Source organism: Acanthisitta chloris, unplaced genomic scaffold, assembly GCF_000695815.1.
Source record: "Acanthisitta chloris isolate BGI_N310 unplaced genomic scaffold, ASM69581v1 scaffold19127, whole genome shotgun sequence".
NCBI classification, from domain to species: domain Eukaryota; kingdom Metazoa; phylum Chordata; class Aves; order Passeriformes; family Acanthisittidae; genus Acanthisitta; species Acanthisitta chloris.
Genome location: NW_008681182.1, coordinates 12,468 through 24,250, shown reverse-complemented (window position 1 = coordinate 24,250; position 11,783 = coordinate 12,468). Strand labels below are relative to the sequence as shown.

Genomic DNA, 11,783 nt, shown 5'->3' with positions numbered 1-11,783 from the left:
CTCCAGCCTAGGAAGAAGCAGAGTTAAATCCAGAGAAATCCTGTTCCTGGTGAAATTGCCATGAGGTGAACACTGAGATGGTGAAAGAAAGCTTCAAATCAGGCTAAAACTAATAAACCCCCTCCTCTCCTGCAGGGAGCAGCCAATCTTCAGCACCAGGGCCCATGTTTTCCAGATCGACCCTGCCACCAAAAGGAACTGGATCCCTGCCAGCAAACACGCCCTGACTGTCTCCTACTTCTACGATGCCACACGCAACGTCTACAGGATCATCAGCGTGGGGGGCACCAAGGTAGGGCCACAGGGTGTGCTGCCAGCATTGACCAGCCTGGCAGCAGCTTCTCCTCCTGCCCAGAGCTGCTCTGCTGCTGGTGGGTTTGGTGTTGAGTTGGTCAGTTCCCACCATGCCCATTGGTATTGGAATGGTGACCCATCATTGCCTCCATGCTCTGGGGTCAGACACTGCAATCCCTGATGATGAAAAACATGCCCTGAGGTCTGATGTTGTCCTTCCCTCTCTCTTCCCCACTCTACTCTTATTCCCATGCAAAACACAGGTGTTTTCCAAGAGTTTTTCCCTGTGCTAGGTCCAGCCCCTGCAGACAGTGAACCAACAGAGGTTGAAGGAGTCTCAAAGCTTCATCACTTCCAATTTACTCTCTCTAAACTGTCCTGAGGGGCACTTTCCTGCCTTGTTCTTGAAGCCCTGTGATGGCAGAGTCATCCCAGGCAGTGTATTCAGCTGCTCCCCTACCCAGCAGAGAGAGTTGTGTAATAGCTAGTCCTGAGTGTTGCTTAAGCCTTTTTTTTCTCCTTACTTGCCATGAAAATGGAGAACATCAGAAAGTTGTTGAGTCCCCGGAGACAAGCTGTCTCTTAGCATCTCTTCCAGCAGTGGAGGAACCTGGTGATACTCAGGTGAGGTTTTTTGCCTCCTCTAGTAGATGAAATGAATGAGTTTTGTTCCTGTCACGTAGTCAGACTAGAAAGACTTCTGGTCACCAAGAGCCTGAACTGTTTTATAGACCAAACCCCAGAGATTTCTACCCTAGAGTTCACAGGGATTGTAGTGATCCAGTGAGTGGCCACGGCAGGAGAGTGGAATGAGAAGATCTTTAAAGTCCTTTCCACCATAAACCATTCTGTGATCCCCTAATTCTATGATCAATCCCTGGAGCTTCCTCTGACTCCCATTGCCTCTCTCTCCAGGCAATCATCAACAGCACCATCACCCCCAACATGACCTTCACAAAGACATCCCAGAAGTTTGGCCAGTGGGCTGACAGCAGAGCCAACACTGTCTATGGCTTGGGCTTTGCCTCGGAGCAACATCTCTCCCAGGTAATGCTGCAGCGAAATGGCTCTGAAAGCCTAAAGGGGAGAGAAGAGGCATTAGGGACATGATGTCCAGGTTGCCCAGGGAGGCTGTGGCTGCCCCAACCCTGGCACTGTTCATTCCAGGTTGGCTGAAGCCTTGAGCAACCTGCTCTGGTGGGAGGTGTCCCTGCCTGGGGCAGGTGGGTGGCACTGGATGATCTCTAAGCTCCATTCCAACCCCTTAACAATCTGTGAATCTATGATTCTTTGGCCCCCATTTCTGTCACTACTGTTGAGCTAAACTCACTGCCTGGTGAGACTCCCAGGCAGGAAGGGGCTGTTCCCACAATTTTGTTGTTGAAGATAAATTTAGAAGCCTAAAGAATGAAGCTGCAGAGGAAGGAGTAACCCAGACACCAGTTGTGGTTCCTCATTTCAGTGCAGCACTGCAATGACTTTTCCCTTCCTTCCAGTTTGCAGAGAAGTTCCAGGAAGTGAAAGAAGCAGCTCGTTTGGCCAGGGAGAAGTCCCAGGATAAGACAGAGCTGACCAATCCTGCCCTGAACATCACATCCCACCAGGTAATGCTTGGACAGAGGCACAAAGGAGAGAAGATGATCACTGTGCTGATCTCTTTCATCCCCTTCCCTCTAAGAGCTTCATTGCCACCCACTGAGGTTGGACAGTGATTTTGGTGGCCCTGAGGTCACTCTGCTCAAACACACAAAGTAGATGATCTAATTAGTGCCTCAGTGGAACTCCAGGAAGGTTCACACTCCTCCCTCTTTGCCAGCTCAGCTATCAAACCCATTCCATGTCTCACAAAGCCTTACTGGAGGTGTGAGGGGTTTGTAGTGGTGGTGGTGCTTGGGATGGTTTGGTCTGGTGGGTTTTGTTGTGCTCCTTTTTGTCTTTAGAGCTCTGTCTTGGCTTAGTTCCAGCCCAGCAACATGCAGAGTCCATGGCCCCTGGTTGAAGCTCATAATAAGGACTACACACAGCATTCCCAACCATTTTTTCTCCTTTTCTGAGGCTGCAGGAGGTACTTCTCCAAGTGCCTCTGCTAGGTGATGATGCTATCAATGGATTTCTTAGAGCTGGTGGCTGAGGAATGCTGTGTCTGTCCTGTTCCCAGTGGGGCAGAGAAGCTGTGCTGTCAGAGCAGGAATCCCCTTGGGAATTCTCCCCTCAGGCACAGCTGCATGTGACAACCAGTCACTGAATTCTCCTTCCCCCAGGAGACCAAGCCAGAAAGCTGGAGCCCATCACACATCATCCTCACATGTGTTGGCACTGCCAGTTGCTGCTTTTCTCCCTGGGTAGCCAAACCCACTCCAACAGCACTGGGAAGGAGGGAGAAGCTCAGCTGTGGAGAGCTCTGTGCTGCTTTTCCCCATGGAGAAGCAGCTCGGTGCTGATGGTTGAGGTGCCCTCCCAAAGAGTTCACTCCAGAGGTGCCTCTGCACTCCCCAGAGCTCCTGGCAGCAGGAGAAGGAGCAGTGGGATGCAGGACACAGCGTTCCCTGGGCTGGGCACAGATGGAGTGGCAGCAGAGGAGGAGGAGGAGGCAGTGAGAACAGCACCTTGGCCTGCACGGAGAGGAGGAGGAGGAGGAGGTGGAGGCTCTGCAGAGACTGCAAATGGCATGGGGGGTGGAAAAGTCAGAGAAATCTGCCTAGCTTTTGGCTCCTGCTCACTCTGAGCCCCATCCTAATGGGTGGCAAGGAAAGAAGGGAGCAGAGTTGAGTAGAGCAGAGAGGAATAGAGTTTAGTAGAGTTGAATAGAGGAGAGCTGAGTAGAGTAGAATAGAGTGTTCCTAGCAGAACCAAAGTTTTGGGCAATTATTGACCAGTTTTGGGTAATTACTGACTTTTACCTAGGTCAGAGGAGGCTGTGCATGCCCCAGGGAGGTTGTGAGTGCCCCAAGGAGATTGTGGATGCCTCAAGGAGGCTGTGGCTGCCCCAACCCTGGCACTGTCCATTCCAGGTTGGATGAAGCCTTGAGCAACCTGCTCTGATGGGAAGTGTCCCTGCCCAGGGCAGGTGGTTGGGACTAGATGATCTCTAAATCCATCCCAACCCCTAAAATCCTATGATTCTATGATTCTTGTGACTTGCCTCAGCACTGCTGAAACTGCCCCAGAGTGAAACCACCACACTCCCTCCCTTTTCCCATTCAGCCTGGAGCTCTAAGTGGCAGAACCTCTGCCTTGTCCTGCATTCCTACCTTCCCCTCCATCCTTCTCCCACTGTCCTGCTGCTCCTTCCCAGGCTCTGGCATCAGCAGAGCTTCAGACATGAGTTTCACCTCTGAATAATTGATCGTGTTTGTGCTTGCAAGTGAGCAGAGAGCAGCTCTGTCTGCTGCAATTAAATCAGGCCTCCCTCCTTCTCTGCAGCTGCACTAGTTTCCTTATGCTTCACATTGTCAGGGCTAGGGAATTCCCAGAATAGCAGCTCTGGTTGTCCTCCAGTCCCTTTTAGGCTAATCCCCATCCCAATTAGCATCTCCATCCCAGGGTATGTCCCTGTGGGTGATGTGAGAGTCAGAGGAGTGTGAGACATCTTCAACTCTTACCACTTTCAGTTGGCACAAGACGCCAGGACAGGAGACTTACACTTCTATGCCTCAGTTTCCTCTGGAAGTTTGCAGGTCTCACCTCTCAGTCCCTCTGGAAGGCTCCAGGAAGATGTTCAGTGCATCTCCTGGTCCTGCCTGGCTCTGTTTAGGGCTCAGAGGGAGGTGACTGTCCCCACCACAGGCATTTCAGGGCTACCTGTGAGCTCCAGCAGGAGCCAACCCCCTGTTTTGGCTTCTTCACCAGTAAATTGGGATAAGTTGTTTGTCCCTGCCAGCTCTGATGTGTGCAGGAATATGGAGCTATGGAGAAGATACTTTGGTGTAGGGACTGAAGAGTTTCTTCTCCCACACCTCTGGAAAATAAGTGCAACCTGAAGAATAGCAGTTTCCCTCCCCTGAGCCTGAGAACCACCATCCCAAGGCACCTGGTGACTGAATTCTGGGTGCAGGAGCTGCACTTGTGGCTGAACTCAGGTGGCCTGGTAGGTTTGGAGTCTAAGCTCTGAGAAGAATCAGCAAGAAAATCCTCTTAAGAATTCAGCAAACCCCCGAAAAGGCCAATTGGAGCAGCTGAGAGCTATGCACAGCCACAGGGCTCAGTGACAGGCTGGGACACCCCTGGCACTTCCCAGAGGGGAGCTGAGGCCACACAACTCAGAGCCTCGAGCCAGGAGGGAGAAATGGTTGGGGTGAGTGAGCTGTGAGCTCATCTGCACTGGGAACTGGTCCCTCCTGCCCTGGGATTGCTGCCCAGGGCAGAGCACTGAGAGCTCACCCTGGGATGTCTGCAGAGACTTTGTGCCCAGTCCTCATTGCTGTGTGATGAAACCACTTCTTCCTCACCTCCCCAGGTCCTTCCCAGCCCCATCATCAGCTCCAACGGGCCTGGAGAGGATAAACTCTTCAGGAGCCAAAGTGCTGACGTGGAGATCACGACAGAGAAGGAGAGGCTGAAGAAGATGCTCTCAGAAGGGTAAGGCTGCCAACCAAACTCTCTATCCTGACAGGATTTGGTGCATGTCCCTGTCATCTCAAATACTTTTGACCCAATGCTCCTTCTCTGTGGAATTCCCCATGTCTTCTGCTGCTCAAACCCTCCACTGTGCCCATCTCCCTCTTCCCCAGCAGGAGGTGATTCCAGCTGGGAGGTGAAAGCTGCTGCTCAGGCAGTGTGGGCAGGAGAATTTGTGCCTGCAGCGGGGATGAGTTGCTGCCAGGTAGCTACAGCTCAGCAGTTTGTGATAGCAGAAGATGTTCCCACTTTCCCAGCTGGCCCAGGGCTGTTCATTCCCCTGGTAATTCCAGCAAAGTCCCTGCTGCTTCCTCTCTTTGTTCAGGAGGTTTGGATTGTGCCCTGTGGCTCCTGTCGAGCTCCCAGCTGAACACTTAGAGCATTTTTAGATCAAAACCAAGTGTCCTTTGCTGCCTTCTCCTGAGCCTGGGCTGCTAGAGCTTTATTCAAAGCAAACTCTGATCTAAGAAGGATTTTTAAGTGGATTCCCAATCCCACGTGGCGAAGCCCCTTTGTAGTAGCTGTATCTGCCCACCCTGTTAATCTCAGTGTGATTTCTGCACCTTCAAGCCCATGTGGCCTCAAAGGCAAATATTAGCCAGGGATAAAGGAAAAAGGTGCAGATTCAGGGCTGGGAAGAAGGGGCTAAATTTGGGAGGTGATAGGAGAGTTGAATAGAAACCTGTGGAGGAACAGAGAGATGCTGAGGAAATGCTGGAGGAGATGGTTTAGGGGTTACAGCAGAGTGGGAGATAATGGTTGGACTTGATGATCCAACCTTGGTGATTCTGTGGTTTAGGGGTTCCAGCAGTGACAAGTTAAGGGTTGGACTTGATGATCTTAGAGGTCTCTTCCAACCTTAGTGATTCTCTGATTCTGTCACCATCAACTCTGCTGTTCCCAGGGCCATTTGGGGACAGCACTGCAAGGAGAAACCTTCTCACCTCTTCTGCTCCCCTGAACACTCTCCCTGCTCTCTCACACAGCTCAGTGAGTGAGGTCCAGTGGGAAGCTGAATTCTTCAGCCTCCAGGACAACAACAACAAACTCGTGGCTGCTCTGCATGAAGCCAACGCCAACGTGGACCAGTGGAAGAAGCAGCTGACAGCTTATCAGGAGGAGACGGAAACGCTGCGCCAGAGGGTGAGGAAGCTCCAGCCCAGAGCCAGGTGGTGTCCTTGACCCCATTTCCACAGCAGTTTCCAGAGGTGTCAGCAGAGATGGGATGGAAATCCAGGATGCTGCATGAGCCTGGAGGGGGAAACATGTCAGGCACTGGGATATTGCCCAGGGAGGTGGTGGAGTCACCATTCCTGGAGGTGTTCAAGAGGCATCTGGTTCTGGTGCTAGAGGATATGATTTAGGGGTTGCAGCAGTGACAGGTTAAGGGTTGGACTTGATGATCCTAGAGGTCTCCTCCAACCTTGATGATTCTCTGATTCTGTCAGCCTCAACCCTGCCCTTCCCAGGGCCATTTTGGGGCAGCTCTTTGGGAGATTCCCAAGAGGAACCTTCTTTTCTGACCTTTCCTGTCACCTGAGCTCACCTTGTCACCTTTCTGGACCTTGTCTTGTCACCTTTCTGTGCAGGTTGGCTAATCCCCCATGGCTCAGTCTGTTGGGAACATTCTCCAACCTCAGTGATTCTCTGGTTTAGGGTTTAGGGCTTCCAGAAGTGACAGGTCAAGGGTTGGACTTGATGACCTTAAAGGTCTCCTCCAGCCTTGTTGATTCTATATCCTGTGGTTTAAGGTTTAGGGGTTACAGCAGTAATAAGTGAATGGTTGCAGGTTGGCTAATCCCCCATGGCTCAGTCTGTTGGGAACATTCTCCAACCTCAGTGATTCTCTGGTTTAGGGTTTAGGGCTTCCAGAAGTGACAGGTCAAGGGTTGGACTTGATGACCTTAAAGGTCTCCTCCAGCCTTGTTGATTCTATATCCTGTGGTTTAAGGTTTAGGGGTTACAGCAGTAATAAGTGAATGGTTGGACTTGATCTTAGAGCTCTTCTCCAACCTTGCTGACTCTGAGTCTCTGTTTCTATGTCAAGGAATAAGGCCATGCAACTAGGGAGCTCTCCACGAGCTCCTCGTGCAGAGCAAGAGGTTTTGCTGAGTCCCCATGGATAAAGGAAGGAAACCAGAGCAGAAAGTCACAGCAATTCACCTTCCCCTCAGATTTTCTGGAGGTAGTTCCCAGCTTCCAGCAAGACTCAGGCCCATGCCCCTCCCCAGCCAGGCATCAGAGCAATCTTCTGGCTGCTGACAGGAAGGATGAAGATTGCTCTGGCTGCTATAATTAGCTCCATTCTGAGCTGCAACATCATGAAACTCTGGTGCTGCAGCACAAACAGGCCCTTGTTCCCTTGGAATAACAGGATCTTTTGACCTCCTTAATGTCAGGGAGGTCACAGGGTGACTGAGTGTGCATCTGGGCAGAGAAGTGACAGTCACACGGGTGGGTTTGCTGGGAGGGAAGAGCCTTGGAGTGCTTGGGATGTCAGCACAGCTGGTAGAGGCAGGGAGAGGACTCTGGAGCCTTGGAGAAGAGGGATGAAGCATTTCTCTTGGAGACAACTCCTTGCAAAGCTAGCAGGGATTTTGGGCAATTAACAGCTCTTTGCACTCCGTGACTGTTGTGTGGCCAATCTGGGCAGCTCACAGTCATCCCCCAGCACTCTCCCTGCCCCTGGCTCATTCCCAGAGCTGGAACTGGGCAGGAAAAGAGCTGCATGGAACAGATTTTCCTCCTCTGCAGCAGGAGCCTACCCAGGGTGCAGCAGAGATCTCGTTGTGTGTGTGGGTTTGGGGTTGGCTGTTCCCTGCCACTGCTCTGTGCAGACTCAGCTGTTTTCTGGCTCTTCCCTTCCAGGAGTGTTGATGGATTGGCTGTTTTGGGGCTGGTTTTGTCCTCTTTGCCACTATAAATCAGGCAAAGGTAGCAATATCCTAGGAGAAGGGTTCCCTGCCCTGTGCAGAGGTGAAGTGGCTCTGCCTCTCCTCTTCTTCCCCTGGTGATGATAAGAGGAACCCACAGCTAGGAGAGAGGATTTGGGAGCCTTAGGTGAAGGGCAGAGTCACAGAAGAAACTGTGACTCAGTGTAACAGCTGAGTTAGTGTCTCTGAACCAGAGCAGTCTGGGCTCAGAGCTGGTCGATTGTGGCCATCACTGACCTTGACAGCCACAACCACCACTGACATGGTCCCAGTCCAGCCAGAGTTGTCCTGCTCTGAGGTCCAGGCCCTGTGTGAGTGAGGATTCTCATCACTGGAGGTGTTTATAGAGCTCAGAGCAGACCCAGTGGGAGCTTGAGCCCTGGCAGAAGCTTCAGTCCTTTGGATGAGCTGTTAAAAATGAATCTTCATGAATTATCTAAGCCACTGAGCTGAATTTTTCAGGGATGGGGAGTACACTGAGGCAAACTCTCCCAGCTCTGCTCCTTGGCCTTGGAAATGGATGGAAATGGAGCTGGATCTTGCCATCCCTTTGGGCTGGGGGCTCAAGTGCTTGTTGTCAGTCAGGTAGCTTTGCTGGATGTGCAGAGCTCCTGGAGAAAGCAGAGACAGAGTCTTTAACCTGGTTTTATTTGCCATAAAGTGTTTCTGTGTGTGATCCAGGGCAGAAGGAATTTTCTTCTAGCAGCCCCAAGGTGGGAGCTGCTCCCCTGCTGTCACCCCAGGTGGGTTGGCAAGGAAGCCAAACCATGGCAGAGAATGAGTGTGAGTGCTGAGGAGCCAGAACATCCCTGAGGCTCTGAGTGAACCCTCCCTGTGCTTGTGCCATGCAGGTAGCAGAGCTGGAGTCCCAGGGCACTCAGGATTCCTCCAGTGAGAACAACAAGGAAGACCTGAGCCAAACCCTGGAGGAACTGGAACTGCTGATCAAGGCTAAAGATGAGGTGAGGCTGGAGCACCCCAAGGAGCAGAGCCTGAGGATGTCCTGTCAGTCACCATCCCCCTGTCAGTCACTGCAGCCTCTCTGTGGCTCCCTGTGCCATCCAGGAGCTCCATCCCCTAGCTCAGCTCCTCAGTGATTCCCTTTCCAGGGAGGCAAAGCTTTGGCAGAGAGAAGTGCTGGGAGTTCCCTAAGTGCATAGCTTGGATTGGAAGGGCTCAGACACTTGGCAGAACTCTTACCCCTTCCCCTCTCAGCCATCTGCAGTGGCAATTAGCCTCTGGGGTAGTTAATTGCTTCTTGCTGTCGCTGCATTTAAATGAATGAAGGATTTACAGCAGAGGTTTCATTCCAGAGGCTGTGGAGGAGGGGAGAGGTGGAGGAGCTCTCTGATTTACACATCTGTGGGTGTCTGCTGGCCCTGCTTCAACAGGGGAGGGAGGGCAGGAGCCTTGGGGTTGGAGCTACAAAGGGAAGAGTGAGGAGAGGAGGTGTTTGGGGGTTCCTAGGCTGAAGAGATCTCTCCCCCCCTACTCAGGCTGGAGGAAAAGTGCTGGGGCAAAGGTATGCAGAGGCTTTCACCCAACAGCTGAGTGGAGACCCTGAGCCTGGAGACTCCAAGAGCCTTAGATATGACCTGGGAGTGAGGGAAGGGCTTTGCCTGGGGTTTGGGGTGAGAGCTGGTCCCACTGGGAGAGGGATGGATCTGACTTGATGCTCTTCCTCCTTGTTCTAGGAGATTCAGATGCTAAAGAGCCAGAAGTGTGGGCGCTGGGAGGCAGAGGGGGAGCGTGAGGAGACCCTGCAAAAGCTGCAGGTAAGGGTGGCAGGGACACCACAGAGATCATGAGAGAATGTTTCGGGGTTGGAATGGAGCTCAGAGATCATCCAGCCCCAACCCCCTGCCCTGGGCAGAGACACCTCCCACCAGAGAATGTTGCTCAAGGCTTTAGCCGACCTGGAATGGACAGTGACAGGGTTGGGGCAACCACAACCTCCTTGGGGTATCCACAGCCTCCCGGGGCAACCTGTGCCAGTGTCTTGCCAACCTCACAGGAAAAAACTTCTCCCTAATACCTAACCTAATTTTCCCTCTTCCAATTTATCCCCTTTCTCTTTATACCCTTATATAATCCCTGTCACATCCATGTGAGCACATGTTCCCCCAGCCCAGGCCCCTGTGCCCACAGTGTGAAGGTAACTGCAGCTCTCATCACATCCAGGTCTGATGGCACTTGATGTTTGGAGGTCACTCTGAGCTGTGCATGGGGCTGTGTCCTGCAGAGATCCTCCCTCTGTAGCTCAGAGAGAAACACAGGCAGTGCCCCAGAGACTCCATAGCTCCTGCTCCATCTGTGGCCATGCCCTGAGGTGCAGAGCAGCTTGGCTCTCTCCTTGCCAGCCAGACTGAGTCAGAGCTCTGCTCCCTGCCCAGCCAGAAGGACCTCAGAGCAGGGAGAGTGGTAGGACACCACGGGATCTGCCACAGTCCCACGTCAGGGGCTGCTCAAGGAGAGTGTGTGAAGGTTGGGATTGCTGTTCACTGTGCCCCATGTCATACCCTGAGGGACACAGGGAGGGGGAGAAGGCAGAGACACAGGCAGGGAGCTGTTCCCATCATCCAGAGGGCAGAGATGGGCATGGCAGCTCCTCTGTGGCTCCAGGGAGGAGTGGGGATGGATCCCTGTGCTGAGGGTTCAGAGGGGATAGGACAAGGAGTAATGGATTCAGATTGAAGGAGGGAAATTTAGGCTAGATATTAGGAAGGAGGTTTTCCTGTGATGAGACAACAGGTTGGCTTGCCCAGGGAGGTTATGGCTGCCCCAACCCTGGCAGAGTTCATTCCAGGCTGGATAAAGCTTTGAGCAACCTGTTCTGGTGGGAGATGTCCCTGCCCAGGGCAAAGGTTGGGGCTGGATGATCTCTAAGCTCCATCCCAACCCCTTACCATGATACTCTGCACAGCAGAGTGCTGTGACTCAGGACAGGGAGAGGAAGGAGACCCATCTGGGTGTGGGGAGCACTGTGGGGGTGGTACAGCTGGTTTGGGGAGATAAGGTGTGTGGTCAGGGTGGCTCAGCACTGGCACAGCCACCTCAGTGCACGTGTGTCCCTGGGCAGGAGCTGGAGGCCAGGAATGCAGAGCTGGAGCAGAGACTTCACCTGGCTGAGCAGACCCTGGCAGAGACCTTGGCCGAGAGGGAGAAGATCCAGACTGAGGTGACCAAAGTGGCTGAAATTATGGATGTGAAGATCTTCGAGCTCAGTGAGCTCCGGCAGGGACTGGCCAAACTGGTAGAGAGCAACTGAGCACTGAGTGAGGAGAAGAGCTCCCAGAGCAGGGGAGCCTGAGCTGGGACTGGGCACCAAGAGCTGTCACAGTCACACCACAGCCCTGAGGCCTCTCTGGGCAGGATTTGCCACCACACCAGCAGCTGCCTGGCCAGTGTGGAGAGCAGCCACAGCCACTCACTGCCCACTGAGCACCCACTGCAGGGCAGAGAGGCCCTGAGCTCCTGAAGCCTCTACAAGGAGCATCCTCAAGTCCCTACCAGACCTCTCTGGCCCCTGCCCTGGCTGTGGCATGGCCCAGAGATGGCAACTGTCCTTTGTGCTGCCTTCCCCCTCCTCCCTGCTGCCACACTGTGTCCCCAATGTTTGTACAGTTTTCTAGGGAAGGAGCTGAGCAGCCTTTGTGGGTTTTTTTTTTTCCCTGTAGTTTTCTAGGAAACCACTTGCCTTTTGCAAATGAGCTGCCTGTTCCCCCACCTAGGGAGGGAGGAGAAGTTGTAGCACACTGAGGACAACAGTCTCTCCCTTCCCTCTTCCCCAGCCCTGTGTCCTTCCAACAGGATCCATGAACCAAGGGAGAGGTTTTTCCTTTCCCTCTTCTCCAACCCTATGCCCTTCCAACAAAATCCATTACCAAAAGGAGAGATCTCTTCCCCAGCCCTGTGTCCTTCCAACAGAATCCATTACCA

General features: G+C 52.9%; 1 protein-coding gene across 1 annotated transcript in view; it reads left to right on the top strand.

Annotated features, from left to right (window-relative positions):
- Positions 1-11,112, top strand: part of HOMER3 (homer homolog 3 (Drosophila)) — an 11,968-nt gene extending 856 nt beyond the window's left edge. The window contains exons 2-9 of the mRNA XM_009078018.1: positions 136-292; positions 1,210-1,341; positions 1,791-1,898; positions 4,751-4,872; positions 5,898-6,054; positions 8,696-8,806; positions 9,539-9,619; positions 10,924-11,112. Of these exons, the coding sequence (XP_009076266.1) occupies positions 136-292; positions 1,210-1,341; positions 1,791-1,898; positions 4,751-4,872; positions 5,898-6,054; positions 8,696-8,806; positions 9,539-9,619; positions 10,924-11,112 (1,057 nt within the window). The remainder of the gene's footprint in view (positions 1-135; positions 293-1,209; positions 1,342-1,790; positions 1,899-4,750; positions 4,873-5,897; positions 6,055-8,695; positions 8,807-9,538; positions 9,620-10,923) is intronic.
- Positions 11,113-11,783: the final 671 nt, after the last annotated feature.